The 23416-nt window shown below is 35.1% G+C and overlaps 1 protein-coding gene across 5 annotated transcripts in view; it reads left to right on the top strand.

Moving 5' to 3' along the window:
• Positions 1-23416, top strand: part of CDH12 (cadherin 12) — a 1048697-nt gene that overhangs the window by 937224 nt on the left and 88057 nt on the right. For 4 of the 5 annotated variants that reach the window (XM_019450745.2, XM_019450744.2, XM_019450743.2 and 1 more), the window contains one exon: positions 15640-15759. The exons of the other annotated variant lie outside the window; for it this stretch is intronic. In XM_019450745.2, the coding sequence (XP_019306290.1) occupies positions 15640-15759 (120 nt within the window). The remainder of the gene's footprint in view (positions 1-15639; positions 15760-23416) is intronic. 5 annotated transcript variants of the gene reach the window in all.

Here is a 23416-nt window from a genome sequence, read left to right as displayed (position 1 = left end):
GAATAGAACAACTTAGTTACTTTACGAAGAGCTTCTATGTTCCCTGGAGGTGGTCGAGGGTAATGGCTACAGGCTGAGGCTTTGTGGTCAACTGCCCAAGTTTTCATAGCTATTCAGTATGTAAGTATAATTTAGCATTTGTAAAAATGGGGCTAATTATAGAAGGCAGGATGGTTTCAAGCATTAAGTGAAATAATGCATATAAAATGTTCTTTGCAACATTCGACACATTGTAGTAGATACATATATATTAATTGCCGTATTACAAATTTTTTAGGAAAGAAGAGGGAGCTGCAGATGAGAGTAATTTTCTGAGTTCCACAAGATAAATCATAAAATAAACTTAAGTATTCTTTGCATACTCTTTCTTCAGGACAGTTTTCTTTTGGTTTGTTTTCGTTTCTTTTTATTCTTATATTCTCCGTAGTGCACTGTCAGCTATCACAGCAACAGTCACTTAATTTATGCCCTATAAATGAAAATCTATGGATGTTTTCCCTCCCAGAGGGTATCTGAAGAGGTGTACCCTGGTATTAAATGTGTATCTTTAGAGCCAGTCACTGGATAAATGGGTTGACGTTCCTGTGTTTCTGTATTCCAGAAATTATGGAAAGCTTAAGTATGCACCTTAGTGCAAAATCACATCCTTAAGGACTAAGATATGGAGTCCTTGAGACCCTGAAGCTTTCCCTCTCAATGGAAAATCCTAAGAGATGGTGTTCACTGGAACCCTGTCTTCTAATACTGAGAGTTCACAGGGAGTAGATGCCTGTAAATATGGAAACATCAGGGAAAAAAAATTTGAAAAAAATGAAAGCAATATGTATAAAATAGCCCAGTGGGAAAATGATCCCCATCAACAGACAAGTCCAAGGTTAGTGCTCTCAAGTCACGGACTGGAGGGAATTCCCACGTCTGAGCTTCCCTGTAATGGAAGGGACCAGGAGAATCTATAAACAAGGTAATAAAGGAAACTGTAGCAACAGGAAGTCTGACTTGACTTGAGTCACGACTATTCATGGGGAGGAGTTAGGGAATGGACTAAACTTCTATCCAAACTTTAAAGGCATGGAACCTACTGCTGAATGTGGCTCCAAGTTCAGTGCTCCAAAAGACCAAGAGGACAACTTGGCCCCAGCATGCATCAAGGAATGATTTTTCAGGTGGACTACTGACCAGCTTCTGAGTGCTTACATGCAAGGACATCAAACCTTTCCCTGAAATTTATCTTGCCACAGCTTCTTTTTTAATGCCACTAACCCATAATTTGTAATTATGCCCCCAAATTGTCCTTCAGCAAGTTTCCAATCTACCTTTTAAATCAAATAGAGATCGAATTCGTGACTTTATTATTCTGAGTACTCATGTGCTCCTGGAACACCACCCCCCACTGTCTGCCTCCTTTTCGTCTGGTCTCTTTTCTGCCTCCTCAGCTGAGTCATAAAATAAATTCATGGGTAACCTCATCTAGCTATAACTCACTTTCTCTTAGACTTTTAATCCCTTTTTATCTTTTAATCTGCACTCTATTTTATGGCTGGCTTACAACTTGAAAGCTCTTTAAAAGATACTATGTATGAAAAATTTCATATAATGATATATTCGCCAAAATATTGAAAAGGAATCATTTTAGTGTAATGGGAGAAGCTTTGTGATAAATAATGGAGTCGTAAACTAATTAAGAGAGATCGCTTGCATTTGGAAATAATGGCATAGTTAATTCTATCTGTGTTTTCAAACTTGCATTTTCAAGTAGCATCTGTATGTTTCATTGCTTTAAGTAACAAGAATGCCTCCAAGTTATTGGCATACATTGTGTAGTTACTAGATAAAATTCAATGTTCCATGTAGTGTGCATTAAAATTATAGTTTAGTGGTATAACAGTTTTTGTCTTTATTTTTATGTGTTACTGTGAAAAGTTCAAAGTGGTTAATAAGCAGAATGCTATTCTAGAAAGTAGTGATAATGTATACGCTATTTTTCTTTTGCAATGAGTTTTAAGGTTCATGTCCAACTACTAAAGTTTTTTTTATAAATTAAAACATACATCACCATGAGAAAGATAACTGTAACTCCTTAACATTTAAAGCTTAGGTTTCATTTTCAAAAGAGAAGCATATGAATGAAAATTTCATAGGAACTTATATGAAGTGAGCAAAGTTGATAAATTCATTAAAGTTTAACTTGATCAACTATGGATTTAATTAGGTTGCTCTGTCTAGAATTACAATATGTGTTTGTATAGCAGAATCTAAAGACATGTATTCCAAAACTCTCATTTTTATAGATAAAGAAAATGAGATAGGATTATTTGGCTTAACCATTGTCATTTGTTCATCAGTTAGGAGAATTTCTATTAGAAAGCATATAGAATCTAATAAAGTTTTTTGGGTTTTTTGTTTGTTTGTTTGTTTTTGCCACAGCACATTCTTCTGGGTTACAGTGAATCTAGCAAACCAAGTAGGTTTCCAAGTCTTCTATTTTTGTAGCAATTACTAAAACCAAACCTCACCATAAATCATTGTAGCCTTCAGCCACAGCAACATAAAATGAACAAACTTTAAAATGAAATCACAGTACTTATACACACATAACATACCTTTTTCTATTAGCTGAGATTAAACAATAATGGCTACAAATTATTGTTTCATAGCTATACACACTGTCTATCATCGTACATGTGGATTCACGAGCACTTTTGCAAATAGTGCAATGTCATGTGGTCATAGTGTCTTTGAACTTGTGAAATAATCAGTAATAACTTGGTTCTAGGTAATGTGAATTGCTACTTTTTATAATAATGACTTTCAATATAGTTCTTGCTTTTTCAAAAGTTTATTCTTTTTCTTGAACACAATAGAATTATACACTCTTCTGTAGAATTGTTTGATGTATCAGGATTACCAAAATGCTAGTAACTGATTCCTTGTATTTTTTTGGCACTGGTTTTAAGAGTTCTCAAGGCACTTTTGGTTTGAAGCTGCTCCTTTGATTTCTGTAACAGCAAAGCACTATCATTGTGTTAAATGTTGGCAGGAGGGGATAGTGAAACTTTTGCCTCAGGCAAGAGTTTTATAAAGGCTTCATTTGTCGATTGCTAATATCAGCTAATCAAAAATATTTTCTAAGCCAAACTCATTGTTGTTGTTTTCTAATTTATTCATTCAGGAAACATATTTTAAGCATCTATTATGTACCAAGCTCCATCGTAGCTACTGGAATTCCAGTAAGAACAGGAAACAGTCTTTACTCTATGTGTCATGCTTGCAGCCTAGGGGAAAAAGGAAAGATAAAGAAGAGACACTCTGTGAATGTATCGAAATGAGTTTCTGGAAGAGGAGCTATTGAAGCCAGTGCTTACTTTGGGCTGAAGTGTACCTGGGTGCAGGAGGACATTTCTGACTTCCATGACAAATCTTTAAAGAGCAGGATATGGAGTAGCACTATGTTGTGGGGAAGTAATATTGTATTGAAGCAGCAAATAGTAGACAGAATGTGTGGCAATGGATGAACCTGGAAATGTAGGTAGAGACAGATGCCCAAAGAACATTAAGGATATTGATGAGGACAAAATCAAATTTACATTTTGAAAAACAAATGTGGCTTAAATACATAGGGTGGATGGTACATTGTTATGGCAGGCAACAGGATGATAATGAAGTATCATAAAACTATAATTCAAGTGAGAAACAACATTTCGAAGAAAAATAGTGGGAGAAGGGAGAGGACAAACATATGTTAGCAATGCTTAGTCAGTTAAAGAGACTGGTCTCCCAAAAAACAATAATTGGTTTTTAAAAAGTTTAGAATGTAACCAAGAAATTGGGTACATCTTGCTCTGGTCAACTTGCAATTTTGTTATTTAAGAACCTAGACAATAGAAATGAGAATCCAGTCGCTGGCACCTGGAGGCCAATATGAATGAAATTGTAGAGTTAGGCATATAGAGTTTGAGAGAAAAACCTGAGATTCATGAACATTTGTAGGACAGGGACAAGAAAAGGAGTCTGTAAAGAAGATTAAAAATGGTGATCAGAGTAGCAAGGGCAGGGCCAAGAATAAACAATGTTGAAGAAAACAGCCTTAGTTGGAGGCAACCTAGAGATAGAGATTTGTATCAATCTTACACGCCTCCAGATAAAAGAGGTGAACGCGAGGAGCACCTTGCATTCTTGGTGGGAAAGATCAGTACATCAGAAGCAGTATTGGAAAGCTGAAGGAATGCAGTTGTGAGTCCAAAATGCACCACGAGGGGGTGCTAAACACAGGGGAAAGCAAGATTTCAGGTAAGGGAAGGAACTGATGAAATATTCTGTGAAAGTGTAATGGTGAGCAAGTTTGTCTGTAGTCCTTCCTGAAGTAGACTAGATTATGAGAAGTGGCTTGGGCACAGGCAATAGTGAAAGAAACCAAAAGGAGGTGACATACAGATAATAGCCTAATTTATATTTTGCAAACCCTTGATGAGATTCAGATATATGTTTTCAATTCTCAGATGAGAGGCTCAGAATCGTTACCCCCAAATTAATTAGCAGAGCTCTAATTTTTGTTGGGCAGTGGATAAGACAAACTTCCCAAATAGGAGGCTTGGAGAAGCAGAGGAGTTAAATTTTAGAATGAAAAAAAAAAAAAAACAAACAAAAAAAAAACAGATGAATTTCAGACATTGAATAGTCTTGAAGGAATTCAGATGTTAAGTAGTGATTCATGCCACACCATCGAAGGATTTGAAAAGAGCAGTGATATATTCAAAATCCTATAACTGAAAGATTAATCTACAGTAATGGGGAAGATACTTTGAAAAGAATTAAGATTGGATTTTGTTTCAATTTGTACAACCAATTACTAGAATTAGAAGGAAACAAGAAAATATTGCCCCTTCATTATAAAGTTGAAGAATTTTAACAGCAACGACTTTGATGTGGGCTCCCTATGTGCCAGTTATTATGCTAAGCAATTTACATGCATTAACTCATGAGTTAATGAGTAAATGAGTTCCATGTGATCCCAAGTATTTATAATCCTACTTTCAATTTGAAATAACAGGCTTAGAGTGTTTAGGTGACTTGCCAAAATTTTGTTAATTTGGAAGTAACAACAACAACAAAAACCTCCCAGTCCAACTCAAAGTATAAAAATCTCACACAAAAAAGGATTTATGGTCTTGAACCATCAAATGTTTGGAGGTTGAGCTTCAGCCAAGTTTGATCAAGGCTCCTCACTTCCTTTCCTGGGATTCCTAAGTTTGTGGCCTCTTGTGTATCGCTGTCTCTGGTGGCATTTCCCCCAAGCTGTTGAAATGGCTGTATTAGTTCCAGATATTTGCACACCAATTCCAGAGAAAAGAGAAAGAGAACATTTCCTAGAAGCTCTCAACAAACATCTCTGGTTTTATGGGCTTGAACTGGGTTACCTTTATACTTCTTAACCACTCATCATTAGCCAGAAAAAAACAAAAAACAAAACAAAACAAAACAAAAAATCATTTGCACTTGTCAGTTTAAACTTGAGCCAACTACCTTCATGGAAGTTAAGCTTCTTCTAACACACATGGAGGTGTCAGGGAGATAGTGATATATAAATACATATATAGACAGTTTTAAGATTAGGTGGTATTCATTTGGGAGGGTGGGATTACCATACTATTCACTAAAATTACATTATTATCCTTACAGAATTGAAACAGCTTTCAAAACAATCATATATATATTCAATTATACAGCCAGTTCTAGGATCCAATACTTCTGGTTTATGTACACACACATATACACACATATACATATACAATTTGGTTTTTTTTTTCTTTTACTAAAGTTAAGTAGATAAATAGATAGGAAGATAGATACAGATAAATAGAATTGATCGATAGATACGTAGATACATGATGGAGAGATAGATGGATAAGTAGATAAGTACAGACAGCCTCTTGATAAGTTTTTGTTCGATGATTTTGTAGGCTAATGTAAGTGTTCTGAGAGCATTTAAGTTAAGCTGGGCTAAACCATGATGTTCGGTAGGTCACATGTATTAAATGCATTTTCAACTTAAGATATTTTCAACTAGGATGTGTTTATCAGGATGTAACCTAATTGTAGGTTGAGGAAGGTCTGTAGATGGGTAGATAGACATATTTTTTTTAAATTTTACCCTTAACACGGCAGAATCATCGATCAAATAAAAACAAATAATTTTAGGAGTGTAGAGTGTGTGTTAAACAAATAATTAATTACATTAACTGGTCCTTAATATCTTGGCTAACTGCATTTAATCAAAAAACATTTTTTATCCTTAAGAACACAATATTACACAGAAAAATACAAAGCTTAGAAAATTATGGCTAAAAGCCACTGAATGAATGAATTCCAAACTCTTATATTTCATTATGATTTCTATGGAATTTCCTGACAGCATTCATGAAAATAATTTCCAATTACATTGGGCGCAAAGGAGGCAACATTGTATCATCACTGGTAATTGGAATTTAGCGTGTCACTGGGAACAGTCATTAGCATTTTTACTGGTGTATGTGGTATAGAATTCTTGGCACACAACAGAGAGATAAAGTGCTCGTAAAAATGGATTGTCTTATCCATCAAAGTACATTTGAATCACGAGGTGTAAATACATATAGCCTAAAATATTTAGTACGTATCTAGAACAAAAGTTTTATAACGTTAGAGTGCTTTTGGGTCCTTGGACTGAATACCAAATCGTAAGTGGATGTCAAAGCCACCGTCCAGGTTTGCCAAGGGATGTTCTATGGCCAGGCTGAGCAGAATCATTGTTGAAGACAGTATAAAACCGAAGTGCCTGTTCTTATCCTAGAAGTGCAGTTGAAGAGGGCATACAATTCACTCTGGAGGATTTCTATGACATATTATCTTTACTAATCTTTAAAAGCTCTGATTATTTCAAGCAAATGTGACAAGTATACAAACGTTTCTTTCTTGGGTCTCTAACAAAGTGGTTCCATATTGTCATATTCTACTTGTTTGTATTTGAATGTATTCTAAATGCACATTCCCAAATCACGTTTTTGCAACATACAGAAGATACAGTCCAGATCAGTATATGAATATCAATAAGGAGGTCTTGAGGACAGGCATTGAAAATAAGTATGCATGCATTTATTTTGTTACACATTAAATAGCACATACTAGGTGGAAAACTTTTATTGTAACTTCTTTATCAATATTAACTCATTTAATATGGCTAGAAGATAGGTACTATTTTTTCCTTTTCTTTTCATATGACGAAACTAAAATGGAGAGGTTACATAATTAGTTTGAAGTCATACAGTTGGCTAGTGGTCAATCTCAGATTCGAACATAGGCTTTGGGGTTCCTGAGGCACAAATAATAATCACAATGGCAAGTAATTCAGCCTTTCCTAATTGGTGAAATTGTGTAAGACTCAGCTCATCAGACTGATCAGTGAAGATTTTAACACTTTCTGATACCTAGCCCGCCCACAAACATTTAAATAAGACTTTCTGATGGAGGCCCGGGAATCGGTGTTCTTAGTAATCCTTGTAAAAGCTTTACATGCAGCCCCTGGTGAAGATAAAAAGGACAGAGGGGCCATTTACAGCTTTAAAGGGCAAACATGGGACGAGAATCCATAGAAGGAAGCTAACAGCCAAGTGTTCGTGAGTAGTGCAGTGAGAGCTAATGCAAAATTGATTAAAGACCCAGTTGCTTTAAAGACTAAACTCACCTGCTGTACGTCTATGCTTAATTTTACCTTAGAGCTAAGCCTAGCTTTAGCACATCTCATGTTTCAATGTGTTATACTATCCAACTCCTTTGTAGGATCTTTTACACGTGTGTATGCACATGCACACTTACCCACACATGCTCTCTCTCTGTTGATTCTGTAAGCCTTTCTGCTTTACATTTCTCTGCTGCTTAATGTCTTTTAAGGTAATAAAATGCATATTTATTTTCCAATCTTATTTGGAAAGCAATTCTAGAGTCTTTATCATTCCATACCTTTCTAACTGGAATTGTATTATATCTTGGTTACAATGCAATGTCTACATAAGGCAAGAGCTGAAAGAAAACCATATGTCTCTCTAGATATAATTTGTCCCTTTTTTCCTTTTCATGCTTCAATCCTGAGAAGGGTTAAAAATATTCAGAAGAAAACAACTTGTCATTAACTCCCCATGGGTGTGCTTTTCATACTGTGGCTAAATCTTGCTTATGTGTTTTTTTTAATGTAATGTCACTCACCTTGGTCTGCTCTCTTAAGTGAGAACAGTGACATACTTTAGATATTCAGGACAAGTTAGACTCACAATTTAGTGTCAAAAAGTACCCTCAAGGCCACAACCAGCTGCCAGATCCCCCATTTAGAGTATGATGCATATAGAATTTGTGTCTTGTGTGTACATGTGAGTACTATATGTATCCAGCTGATAAACATGTATTTGGGAATTATGTCATGACAGACTGGGTATAAAAATAATGAATATGGAAGGGTGGCTGATGTAAAAGATTTTGTAGTCCATGAGAAAAAACATATTGTATTGAGTTTCAAAAAATCAAAATGTATTGAGACTGAGAGCAATACAGAGGTGTGGACACATGATCTCTGCTTGGGAGTAGAAAAACAAGCATTCATGGAAGTGACAGTGCAGCTGGGACATCAAGGGTGGGTACTATTTTTCCAGATGGTCGAGGCAAAAGTGCTGCCGGTCACAGGATCACTTGGGCAAGAATACAGAGGTATGAAAGAGGCTCAACTCCACAGTAACGAAGTATGCACAGGCTTGGCCCCGTGTCCCTGGCCGCACAGTCAGGAATTAACCTACAGGGGGCTCCTGGGTGGTTCATTCAGTTAAGAGACCCACTCTTGGTTTTGGCTCAGGTCATAATCTCACAGTTTGTGAGATCAAGCCCTGTGTTGGGCTCTGTCCTGACAGTGTGGGGCTTGCTTGGGATTCTTTCTCTCTCCCTCTCTCTTCCTCTCTCTCTCTCTCTCTCCCTCTTTCTCTCAAAATAAATAAGCTTAAAACTATATGTATATACAAAGAAATTAATCTACAGGGATTTTGAAGCTCATGCCTATCATGCTATTCATAGCATGCCAGTGAGTTTAGGTGATTTTTCTTTCAAAAGGAATAGAAACCCTTTAGGACTTATTTTGTTTTAATTATTTATTTTTTAATGTTTTTTCAATTTATTTTTTGAGAGAGAGAGAGAGAGAGAGAGCAAGCATGAACGGGGAAGGGGAAGAGAGAGAGAGGAGAACAGAGAATCTGAAACCAACTGCACACTCATAGCAGAGAGCCCGATGCAGGGCTCAAACTCACAAACCCAAGATCATGACCTGAACCAAAGTCAAATGCTTAACCAACTGAGCCACCCAGGTGTCCCAAATTTTTAACTTATTTTTCAAAGAAGGAGAGTAACATGATCAACCTTGTGTTATGGGACAATGACTGTGATGCTCCTGTGTGACAAGAGCTGGAGGAGGAAGCAATTAGAATGTTTCTCAGCATTGCAGTTATGAAAGTGAGGGCCCAAACTAGTTGAGACAGTTGCAGGGGTGATGAAAAACAAAGCACATATTCAATGAGTAGAACATGCTTATTCACCTAGAAAATTAAAAAAAAAATGATTTTATAGAAGCCATAAATTATACATAGTCCACTTATATTTTCAACATATTTCTAGCACATTTTTCATACCCCAAATGCAAAAAATGCATAGAATATAAAAACGCCTTGCTGGAGGTGACATTTGTCTGAATAAATAGCTATGCAATGAATTTCTCTTTTATGGTTTGTTGAGAGCAGTCCCTGGTGTATGGTGTGTGCCACTGAACATTTGTGGACTGAAAGAAGAAACGAATCAGTCAGTAAGTTGATGTCTACTTGTGCCGAAATCATGAGGGCTCAGCTCTGCTCCCATCTCTTCGACCATTTTGAATGAGAATGTGTTGGTGACATTCTTTTAGTGTCAACAAGAATGATTTGAACATCACTGGGCTTCAGTTCTCTCATTTTAAAACACAGGCATTGTGTTGGATTTTTTTAAAAATTCATCCCTATTGGTAATATTAATCTTCTTGAAATCAAATAAATAGAGTATGACTATCACATGACCTACATGTGAGCAGAAGTAGGCCACGTGTGCTTGCATTATGAAAACCAGATAGCCCACCTACTCTAGGTTCCAGAACACATATGCTCATTGAATACAGATTAGAAGAAGAGATTAATTAAAACCACCAAATCTCATCAGCCACACAGAATAATATTTTTGAGGGAAGGATACATATACGCACACACTGATAAACATAAAGGAAAACCACTTGGAACACAAAATGAAAAAAAAAAAAGACAACAAGTCAAAATGAGCTAGTAAATATACTTTAAAAAAATTTTTTTAGTGTTTAGTTTTGAGAGAGAGCACAGGCGGGAGAGGGGCAGAGAGAGAGGGAGACACAGAATCTGAAGCAGGCTCTAGGCTCCGAACCGTCAGCACAGAGCCCGACGTGGGGCTTGAACTCACGGACTGTGAGATCGTGACCTGAGCTGAAGTTGGAGGCTTAACCGACTGAGCCACCCAGGCACCCATGAGCCAGTAAATATAATTTTAAAGATGGACAGATAGATATAGACTATGAAAGTAAAATAGGTTAAGAATTTGATAAGGTTTATATACATACACACAAACACACAAAATAAAAATGACTCATACATAAGGTACTGAAATTCACTCATAATATAAAAAGATACAAAAGAAGAACAATGAATACTGGTGAGAATACTGGAAAATATACCAGGTTGGTAGACATGTAAATTACTACAACCTTTTTGGGAGTCAACGACAATATATATTGACATGTCTGCTTCATATACTTTTAGACCTAGCTCTCTCAATGGTAGGAGATTACCAATTCCACATTTGTTTATAATAGGACACCCCCCCTCCCAATTCTCTGAGTGTCCACTAAAAGGAGATTGGTTCAATTTAGTATTCCATACTTTTATTACTTTAATGATATTTATTACTTTAATTATGGTTATGTGCTGATATAACATGACTGTCCAATATATTTTTTAAGGAGTAGAGTACAGTTCAAGAATATGTGAAAAGTTCCATCTCTTTCATCCAAATAAAAATTGAAATATCGGTTATTGCATAAGTAGATAGTATGTCAAGGTAAAGATAAAATACCTGTTGGAAGAGTTGTATGTATAGCCATAGCTATATATTTGTGTATTTCAATATTTGTTCCTCTTCTGATTCCTCTCTAGACAAAATATTATCCTTGAGAATTTTGGCCTCTCAGCTTTGTTCATATTTCTTCCCTGACACTCTGATTAGTGTGTCTGACAAATCATAGGAAACCGGAGAATTTTTTTCCTTTTTTTTTGTTTCAAGTTTCTATTGAATTCTAGCTAACATAGAGTAATGGTGGTTTCAGGAGTAGGATTTAGTGCTTCATCACTGGCATATAACACTCAGTGCTCAAGTGCACTCCTTAATCCCCATTGTTAAATGAGTGACTGAATTGGTGAATACATGCTCTTAACTTTGAGAGAAATCGTTGGAAATAAGTGAACCACTCTGTGGGTTTCTGTGTATTGCCTGACCATATGATACATATGCATGAATTCTCAAATCGGAATTACTCAGTCAAACACCATGCCATTTATTAGCATTTTCAACATCAATTAGAGGAAATAAAAACATTAACGAATTTAAGTTAATGCATGTAGGTAATGTATCACTCTTCAAAAAAAATTTTTAGTTAGAATTTTATAAAGATATGAATGTTCATTGGCAAGAACTGAGATGATATCATATTACAACTGTGAATCTATAATATGGAACTCATTTTTCAAATACATTTTGACAGGTAAATACGTGCACACTTAAAATTATATCCGAATCGGTTCTCATATGAACTCTCACCCGTATTTAGGTATTGTAGTGAAACTCTTATTTAGTCGCATTTTATATCAAAAGCACTGCTCCTAATTACTGTTCTTTCTATGTGTTAATTCTATAACCTCTCAGGGTTCCCTTTCTCTGTTCCTTGCTCTGCTATATATTTGTGCATATATATGGTATTAACTTATATAATGTTCGTATATATATATATATATATATATACACACATTGAGTGACTGCTTAAAATTTAAAATTTAACTATTAGTATAAAATAGCTTTTTGCTATTTGCTTTAATTGTTATTAAACATTACATGAATTAATTTACTACTGATCAGAACAGCGTTACATGGAAAGTTGAAGTGATTCAAAATTGTCAATCCTATATTCTGCTCTCTGTCTCTGTCTGGGGGTAAAGGAATGGTTTCTCTGTGAGTTACAGTCTCTCTGAACTTCAACATTTGGAGTGGTTACATTGTCATCCTGAACTTAGGTGATAAGTGAACAAATCCCAAGATGACTTCTACATATAAGAAGATTACTCTGGTTTTTGTTGACTATATTGTTTCCTTGTTGCACATTTACCTAGTGCCCAAGTGTAACCTCCTGTTCCTACCTCTTGGGTATTTAGTGTTTAATAGTGTAATAGTTTAATAGTAATAGTTTAATTGAGGAACTGGCATGCTATCCCATCAGTGAAGAAGGTAGTGTTTTGAGGCTTACCTGCTCCAGATGAATAACTGAGTCTTCCCAATGAAAGGAATAAGAAATTTCTGTCCTTTGCATTAGTTGGAAAGAGTCATGGAGCATCGAGCAAAACAAGCTGATATAATGATGTTTAATTGTGTTTTTGTAAACACCTATCAAGTCCCTTCTAAGAACTCTCAAATAACTTACATCGTTCTTTAAAATTGTTTTTAATATTTTTTATTTATTTTTGAGAGGGAGAAAGAGTACAAGTGGGGGAAGGGCAGAGAGAGAGGGAGACACAGAATCCATAGAAAGGTCCAGGCTCTGAGGTGTCAACATAGAGCCTGACATGGGGCTCGAACTTGTGACCTGTGAGATCATGACCTGAGCCGAAGTCGGACGCTTAACCAATTGAGCCACCCAGGTGCCCCTAATTTATATGGTTCTTAGTGAATCACTTTTAACTAAACTGAAGGTAATCTATTGTAACTGAGTACTAATTTTTTATTTTTTTTAAAAAAATTATTGTTTGGCACACGGCTTTTTTTTTAGTATTGATTGATTGATTGATTGATGTCCTAATTTTATTTTTATTTTATTTTATTTTTTTAAATATAATTTATTGTCAACTTGACTAACATACAGTGTGTAACGTGTGCTCTTGGTTTTTGGGGTAGATTCCCATGGTTCACCGCTTACATACAACACCCAGTGTCACCCAAACAAGGGCCCTCCTCAAAGTCCATCACCCATTTTCCCCTCTCCCCCACCTCCAATCCACCCTCAGTTTGTTCTCTGTATTTAAGAGTCTCTCATGGTTTAAATTCCTGTTAGTTAACATACAGTATAATATTAGTTTCAGGTGTACAATTTAGTGATTCAACACTTCCATACAACACCCAGTGCCCATCACAAGTGCCCTCCTTAATCTCCCTCTGCTATTTATCCCATCCAGCCGGTCACCACCCCTCTGTTAACCATCACTTTGTTCTCTATAGTTAAGAGTCTGTTTCTTGGTTTGTTTCCTTCTGTTTTTCCCCTATGTTCATTTGTTTTGTTTCTTCAATTCCACATGAGTGAAATCATATGGTGTTTCTCTTTCTCTGACCTATTTTGCTTAGCATGATGCTCTCACTCCATCCATATCATTGCAAACGGCAAGATTTAATTCTTTTTTTAATTCTTTTTTTATAGTTGAGTAATATCTCAGTGTGTGTGTGTGTGTGTGTGTGTGTGTGTTTGTGTGTGTGTCACATCTTCTTTCTTCTTTCTTTTTTCTATTCATTAGTCGATAGGCTTTAGGCTATTTTCATAATTTGGTTATTGCAGAAAATGCTATAACCATATGTCAATACAAAGGACAAGATGAGTAATATAGTATTCTCCCTTTTACATTTTTGTTTTTAATATTAATATGAACCTTCACTAAGTATGCAGAAAAATATTTTCCTCTAAAAGTAGTATGAAATGCTTTACGTTAATTTTTTAAAAAAGTTAAACTCAAATACTTAAAGGAGTGAATTAATAAATATTCCCATAAAAACAAGATACTGTCTTATTCATCTTCGTCTTTCTTATTGAGCATATGGTGTGAATTAGGTAAAAATTTATTAAATTTGTCACTAAATATTTCTTAGCAGGTATAATACCTTTTCTTCAAATATATCTTCAGAGAAGAACAACCCACAGCCTTTTAACTACCACATTTATAACTAAGATTAGAGAATTATTTAATATGTGTAGATTGTGTCTATACAGCACATGTGTAACTCAGTACTAGCAAAGATCTAGGTGATACCAGGAAAATCACTGTATAACAGAAGGGAGGAAAGAGGAAAATTTAGTCTTGAAAATGTTCATTCATTCACCATAAAGGAGAACATAGTTTTGATGAATCTTTAATATAGGTCCTCAATGCCTGTTTGTCAAATAATTATTAATGATGTTGCAAAGATTGATCAGGATGATCATGATGGTGATAATGGATGATGAAGGATAATATGTTACTGCTCTTGACTATCACAAATGTTTGTGTACTTTCCTTCTAGAAGTTTCCTGGGAGAGACTGGTGAATTAAAACCTATCATTCATCTCCTGATATAGCTACTATTCACCAAAGCATTCTTAAGATAAAGCGTTTGGTATCGAATGGGTGCTGAAAGTTATCATTTTTAAATTTTTTGACTATCTTTTAATATTTAGTTTGCTCCAGTGTTGTACAGCCTTAAAGAAAAAGACTGAATGGATAACTGAATGAAAAAGAGAAATCCTTTTTTTTTTCTTCAAAATTGGGCATTTACTGTTAATGCCTCCAAGAATAGGAACATTCTGTCCTTTTTATAACTTTGGATGTACATATCACTCTCTTTATGCTCAGGAGAGATTTCCTTCGAACCATCTAACCATCCTTCTAGCCTTCTAACCATCACTAACATAATTTGGATTGTCTTTAATGTTTTCTTTGTCACTGAATCCTTAGGTTAATTCAGTCTTGAGGCCTCGGGGTGCTCCTGTTGTCTTAATTGCAATTATTTTTGGTTGCTCAGTTTCTCAAATACTCTGTCCTAACTTAAAGTGTTCCTCATGCTGGTACATAGTTGTTGATTTTAAATAGCAATGCAAGTTACTTACAGCCTCTAGGCTTCAGTAAGCCGTCAAACCTTTTAGCTTTTCTATTGATAACCGAATCATGAAATTAATGCATCTATAGTAAGCAGATGAGCTAATGTAAGCAGTGTCGTGTTTTCTCTGGTGCACAAATCAATAAAGCTATCATAATGACTTTCAGTTCAGTCATCTTGCTACTGGAAATGAATATAGCTTTTAAAATAGATTTTTAAAATATGTATCATTTGCACTGAGAGCTATACTGTTGCCCACCATTTTGGTTATAGTAGTTACGTCATTTCCAGTGACAGCCTATATTCACAGAATCATTGAGTAATGCCAAATTCTAAAGGAAAATGGAGTCCGCAGATAAAAGACATGACCTTGCGCTCTGTAAAACAAAGATGCTAGATTCATACTGTCTTATTTTCCAGGTGCATATGTGCTCCAGGTCAAGGCCACCGACGCGGATGACCCGACCTATGGAAACAGTGCCAGAGTCGTTTATAGCATTCTTCAGGGACAACCTTATTTCTCTATTGATCCCAAGACAGGTAAATTTTTTATTAGAGACAACATTATCACCACCCCTTTCAAATATTTAAACTTTAATTAAATCTTGGCATGGGAAGTTACCTATTCTAAAAATGCAATAAAGATCCAATGTGCTGTACATTAAGCCAGAGAAGATAGGATCTTACCTTGCTGCCATAGAATGATTTCCTCTAGATTGATTTTGTGTAAATATAAGGCATTTCACATGTATGTGTCAAGTCCCAATACCAAGATAAGGATTCTCTATGTGTTTTATTTTAATTTTTCAAAAGCCTAGGCATATTTAATTTTTGGTTCTTCTGGAATTAAAGTAGCTATTCATTTCAAGTTTTCTTGATTGGGTTCAATTATAGTTAGTTTTGGGTCTTATCAACACGTGGTAAGATCACAGAGCTTCTACTGCTATATTTACCAGAGGTTATGGGTGTTTGATTTGGATTAATATAGACTTCTACTTCTAGCAGGGAAATGAAGAGGGTTGACAAACTTTAAACACCCAGATCACGATTCTTCTGGTCAATGCTTTTGAAGCTACTCTCATTTTTAGGTCAAAACATTTGAATGGAAGTTTTCAGAGCCAAATGTATAAGAATCTTTGGAAAGTATAGAAAAGACAGGATATTATGCACCAGAAGATTTTGTATTCCCTTGTAAATAAAATGAGGTCCCTCTGTTCTAGAGAATCTGTTTTTTGTATGCTAGATATTTTTTTAAGGAGTTTTAGCCATGCTGACCAGTGATCAAAGTAGGCGTCCCATGTCACAGTTGAAATAGAACTCCACAGTGACAGCTCTTTTATGAACTCTTGTATGTTACATTATAATATATTGCATTTTGAATTCAATACTATTTATTACATTAGGTTAAAATAATGAAAGAAACTGTTGACATACTTAACTAATGTTACTTTTTAAATTTCTAAATGAATTTGTAAAGAGCTATATCAATTTGAAATAAATTAATTTCAGACACTTTATATGCAAAGGAGCTAAACACTTTAAAATTAACACTTCTCCATAAATGTGTGCTAAAATCTGGAATACCAATTAGATATAGGTTAATTAATAAATTAGCCATGTTTTAATGTCACCTAGAAACATAAAGTCGATTAAGTGGAAACGGAACCTGCAAAAACTTTCTACAACTGAACCTGCTGTCTTCTCATTTCTTGCTCTCCTTGTTGATGCCATAGAGGGACAGAGGTCAGCAAAAAGTTATAGGAATAAGGCAGGAAGTTGCTCCCTTTTATAAACCTAAAAAAAGAGTAGTTTGTAATAAGGACAGCATCAGTCTTTTGAGAAGGGAACATCAGTGCTGAAGAGAATCTAGAAAAGTTTAAGACGTAGAAGCTCTTTTGGTTTGGAAAGAGGGTCAGAGACCCAAAGCCAAAGGAGTCAATTGTTAAGAGTGAATGCGTGATGGAGAAATTACACCTACAATGTAAGTTATTTTCATTAAGTCTGGCAATGAGGATATGACATTTGGCAGTATCCGTGTTAAGGCGCTTTTAACTGAGAAATCATATATATTTGTAGAGAAAACAGGGAAACATTGTTGAGGAAAGAATTTGCGGAAGTTGTTTATTGAAGTTTATGATGGCACAAAATTCCAGAAGGGTGAAGACAATTTATAGGCAAATATATAGACAAATACCTCAATATATAGACAAATACTGAAGGAAAATTATCTAAAATATTATAAATCCTTTCATCAGATGAACACATCATGCGTTACTTCTTCTATGATTACCCATATTTTCCAAATTTACCATAATGGATAATCTAACTAGAAACTAGTGTGGGCAATGTATGTGTCTTAGATCTCTTCAGCCTCCGAGAAGCACTGCTCAGAGTCAGAGGGGATGGACAAAGGAGAAAAGAAAGTATGTAGAGATTGGTGGAGGGGAGGTTCGATATTAGAGTACACTTAGTGGGGTGTAGTGATTAACTCTATAGACAGAGTAGGTAAATTTATATACTCAGAATAAGTGTAGCAGACGAAAGATAAAGAAACGATTATTGATGGAATAACTATTGATGTACTGAGTATCTAACTAAAAAGTATGGTAAAGTCATATAACGATGAATTTAAGTAGAGATCATGGATTAAGCATAGAATTATTATAGTCAAATTAATTACTACTCAACAGACAATAATTATATGAGTCAAAACAGTTTCTGTCCCCTTGGCTTTACTTGTTCAATATCAACTTTAGATGAATTCTAAAGCCTTTGGAAAGTATTACCTTATAGGAGAGCCTGTATATTCATAGTATGCCTTTAATAACTATGTATTTCTATCTTATGCGATGCTTATTAGTTAGAACTAAAGGTGAAACAATTCTGGCATAAACAATGAAATAGATTTTTTGAAGCATTGATTTTCACTGGAGACAGAAGTCTTGATACTAACAATGCCTCAGACCACTAGGCAGGAAAAGAGTGGATGATGAGGCCCTTCATTAATAGAATGATAACTAGTTGCTCATGCACAGCGACCATTAAGAAGACTTTTTGTCAAATTTATCACCTTGTGGTACATAAGAGTAAATCAAGAATCAAGGATAATTGCAATTTCTCAGAAATAGTCTCCATTTGTTCCAGCCGTATAGCTTCCTTTTATGATTCCTTTTGCTGTTATTAAATACAATGCATGAAAAACTAATATTATCTAAAATTTTCCACATTTGAGTATAGAATACACTTTAAAATAATTTTTAAAGGAAGAGTCTCATCAGAACTTCTGGTGCCTAAATATTTATGAAGAGATAAATATAGCCATTTATTATTCATTGGGAATAAGAAAATAAAAAAAATATTACTTTAGTGATATTGCTTTTTGACAAACATTCTAAAGCATCTCTACCCAAGTGAGTATAGCAAGCTTATTTATAAGCAATATAAATTGGTGCAGTCTATGAAATAGACTCAGAAATAATAGTTCTCTTTAAAATTGGCTAATTTTGCAATTATTGGGCTTAACTATGAAACTATTCACTGTGAATTAAAATTCACATATATTCATATACATATACCTCAAATTATTATTAAATATTAAAAAACTTCAAATGTAGATAAATCTATAAAGCATTAAATAACATTAATATTCATTATACTTATTTATAAATCATTAAAATGTTTGTCATATTAGCATGTTATATTACATTGTGTACATTTTTATGCTTAATGTTTTTGTGCATTAGAAAAATATCCCTAATCTATGAAACATTAAACATAGGCTTTATAATATTTTATCAAGTGCATGAAATCAGGATGCTAAACATTTCTATAGCGTTGATAATAGGATTATTTAGGAAAACAAATATTAGTATAAGTGATGGACCTCATGTCTTAATTTGCCTTTAAAATTCTTTTAAAGTATTTAAATTGTTCCCCGAATGATTTCAGAAACTCATCTGAGTTGGGTAACTAGATATTGCTATTTTGTGTATCATGTGGTGGTGATGTGCTATAATTTTCCAAATTATCTGAGCCCTAATTGAGAAGGCATCATCATTTACTTCACTTCAACACCTTTTTAAACCTATAAACTTAAGTTTTTCTTGTGATAAAATATACATAACATAAAATTTACCATATTAACCATTTTAAGGGTACAGTTGAGTGGCATTAAAAATATCCACATTGTTGTGCAAACATTGCTACCACCCTTTTCCAGAATTTTTCCATCACTATCTTTTCATTTATGTGCATTGTCAAAAACAATGTATAAGTTTTTATTTTACGTATTTATATGTGCATTTCTAGAATCCATATGAAACCAATTGAGTGGGTCTTAGAGTTGAACACATGAGCTATATATTTTTCCCTTTTATTCACCATTCTGATATTTCATGCTCTGTAGTGCTGTCCTAGCTTATGTTTAGGGAAATCTGATAAGTGTCGCTGAGAGAATTGACACTTTCTCAAGATTTTTTACTCTTTGAGTCTATCACCTTTGATTCAATAATTGTAATCTGCAAGCCTCTATGTCCTAAGTGAAGCCTCCTTACATATTCTGACTGATGTTTATTCTTACAGGTCTTCAAAAATGTGTTGGTGTTTTAAAGCCCCATAGTATAATCGAAGCATGGGTTAGACTATATTTTGAGCTAATTCTTGATCCTAGTATATAAATATTTACAATGTTTCATGGTTTGAAATGCCTTTGATATTTATTCAGCATAGAGTCTTTAAGGATTCAGACACCTGAGCACTGAGGTGCCCGATGAAACAAAGATAGAGTATCTTCTTTCTTCAAGGGGAAAATAAGAGTGTTTACCTACACAAAGTCAGCGTGCCTTTAATACATTTTGCACGAAGACGAAGTCTGTGGACCTGTTGAGAGCAAGGAAAGCAACAGGTGCTGATACATATAAGGGAGAAAAATGTGTCACGGAAATAGACAATTAGGAAGCAATTATATCGCATATTACCTATTTTGTAATATTTTGCATATGAGTAGTAAAACCACATGTCTCAAAATGTGCCCCAGTGAATGGTTCCCTTGTATTCTGCATCATCTCACTTCCCAAGAACTCTGTGTGAACTTCACTTGCCTTATTTTAGAAATCATGGATTGCACACATCAGCAGGTAGAACTGAGGATGTTTGGCCTTGAAAGGAAAATACTCCAGGGACATGTGATACATGCCTTTAGTAAGTTGTAGAGCTGTTATGTAGGAGAGAAATCGGCTGTGTTCTGTGCTGCTTGAGAGGAAACTGGCTATCAATGACTGGTGTGAGTTACAGGAAGAAAGAGTTTTGGTGTGGTTTCATATGCATAAAAAAAGATGTTAATACTCGTCTATAAATAAGAGGAGTGCTTCATGAGCTTGCGAGCTTCCCATTACTGGAAGGGTGAAAGTAGATGATGAGCAATGAGCTAGTGATGCTGGAGATGACTATTCACGTCATGCATGTTTATGTATAACCAGTGGCCTCACAGTGTTTTGCTATTCAGAAGCCAAGATGAAACAGATCCTCAAATGGATCCCCAGCTACTGGAGGGAGGTCATCGGGTCCTTAGACAATTAGACTTGGATTTCGTAGGATAAAATTCTCTGATCCATAGTCTGACTGCTGGGCTCCGGGATGGACTGAGGGCAAACTTCCTGAGGACAGAGGCCCTGGGAAGTGGTGTCTGATTCCTAAACAATAGTTAAAGTGTGCTATTGGTGGGAAGATGGTCTCTAAATATTCTTCCTACTGAAGATTACCTGATGACTCTTCTTGAGATCAAAATACGTCATTGGATTATTGGCAACATTAAAAAAAAATTATACACCTCATCTCTGTAGTGATAAAATACATATAAAGTTCTTGAGCTCAAAATACATTATTGGATTATTGGCAACAATTTTTTTAAATTGTACACCTCATCTGTGTAGTGATGGATACAACATTTTTGTTACTACTTTTAAAGATTGCACTAGCTTTTAAAAAACCCATTTCACATTTTAGACTGATTTAAGACTGTAATGAAAAGCAACTCAGTAACTTTTCATATAAACTGCTGCAAAAGCAGGTCTTGTACAACTGTTTTTAAATATCATTTAGTTGTGGAATTGAAAAAAAAAGAAATTTTACATTGTCACTGCTGAAGTTAAAGTTCCCATTTCTAACCATAATTATTTTTTTCTATTCTACCGTCTATTAGCAATTCCTAAAAGAATTGAGGATTAAAATATATTTGCCAATGCTTCCTTCAAATTCATGTGTTAAAAGGTTAATCAGGACATGGCCAACACTAGAGTCTGTGATCTCCAAAGAGATCATTTTCAGGTGCAAAAATAACGTTTAATCAGATTTTTTTTTTCATAACATAGCTGTTATAATAAACATAGATCTATACTAACTACGCCATCTCATTCAGAATTATATCATGAGTATTCTCATGCTCAACCATCAATAATGACCAAGAATACTAGGTCATTGAAGGATGTATGGGAATTTTCCCTGTGTTAACTAAGCTGATTATTATACATTCACTTATGGCTTTTATTAATATTTTGTGTGCCCACCATATGCTTCCCATTGGCCTAGACCTAGGTATCCTACAGGGAAGAAAAACATAAAGACAAAATTCCCACCTTCAGGAATACACATTTTATTTGGGAAAACACAGAACAAACACAATAAGTAAGAAAACTATACTACAAAGTTTTGAATAGCAGTAAAGGCTAAGGAGAAAATGATAAAGTAGAGAAAGAGCATAGGAGATGTTGGGTAGGGTTATATGTGGTATGCAGAATAGTAATCTTCCAAGTATGTCTATGTCCTAATCCCTGGGACCTGTGATTATGTTATGTTACGATTATGTTATGTTATGTTTAACAAAGACAATTAAAGTTGCAGATGGAATTAAGGTTGTTTTCTCACCTGCAGATAAGGTGGGGAGATTATCCTGTATTGTCTATGTAGACCCAATTTAATTACATGTGTTCCTAGAAGTGTAAAAGGAAGGTAGACAAGTCAAAGTCCAAGAAAGATTTGAAGATGCAGAAAAGTAAGACATCTTTCAGAAGATAAAAAAGCCTTCAGAAAGAAATGCTTCCTGCCCACACCCTTGATTTTGGTCCGCAAGACCCATGTTGGACTTTGGTCCTCCCTCATTGTAAGATAGTAAGTTCGTGCTGTTTTTAGGGCACTTAGTCTGTGGCAATTTATTACAGAAGCAATAGGAAACTAAGTCAATATAGAATTCTAGATAGAATGGCCCACAAAGTCCTATGGAGATGACTTTGAGAAAAGATGTGAAAGAAAGAGAGGAGCTGCTTATGAGTAAACCACAGGAAGAACATTCCCCACAGATGGAAGACAGTGTGACCACAAATCTAGTGACCAAAGAAGAGAGTTGTGGAAGAGAAGATCAGAGAGTTAAGTGGAAAGGTGGAGAAGTTTTCACTCTGAGTGAGTTGGAGTTTAGTTTGGGCAGGGGTGTATGGTTCATGCTCTGGCCTCACTGCCATGACTTCCCTCTTACGAACAGAATAAATGGCCCAGGACTTCTTTGGACTCTAATCCTCAGTAAGTGTAAAATTGAGCCATTCATCCATTGTTCCTCATTCTCTCTCTCAATAGTCGCAAAGTAATAATTAACATTTTTTCCAGCCTTATTGGGATATATTTGATGTACAACATTGTAGAAATTTAAGATACACAATGTGTTGATTTGATATACTTAAATATTGCCAAATGATCACCACCATAGTGTTGGCCAACACCTCCATCCTGTCCCATAATGACCATTTCTTTTCTGCGGTAAGAACTTTTAAGAGCTACTCTATAGCAACTTTCAAGTATATAACAGAGTAATATTAACTATAATCATCATGCTGTACATGAGATCCCCAGGAGGTATCCATCTCATAACTGGAAATTTGTGCCTTCGACAAACGTCTCCCATTTCCCCCAACCCACAGGTCCTGGAAACCACCATTTTACTTTGTTTAGATGAGTTCAACTGTTTTAGATCCTACCTATAAATAATACTGTAGAGCATTTCTCTTTCCCTGCCTTTCTTATTTTACTTAGCATAATGCCCTCAATGTTCATCCATGCCTTCACTCTCCTCACTAAATAATATTCCTGTGTGTGTGTGTGTGTGTGTGTGTGTGTGTGTGTGTGATATTTGTTATCCAATCATCTGTTAATG

The sequence above is a fragment of the Panthera pardus genome, unplaced genomic scaffold (assembly GCF_024362965.1).
Source record: "Panthera pardus isolate Hobbes unplaced genomic scaffold, ASM2436296v1 HiC_scaffold_2, whole genome shotgun sequence".
Lineage (NCBI taxonomy): Eukaryota > Metazoa > Chordata > Mammalia > Carnivora > Felidae > Panthera > Panthera pardus.
The sequence above is the reverse complement of the archived record's forward strand: the minus strand, read 5'-3'. Positions and strand labels throughout refer to the sequence as shown.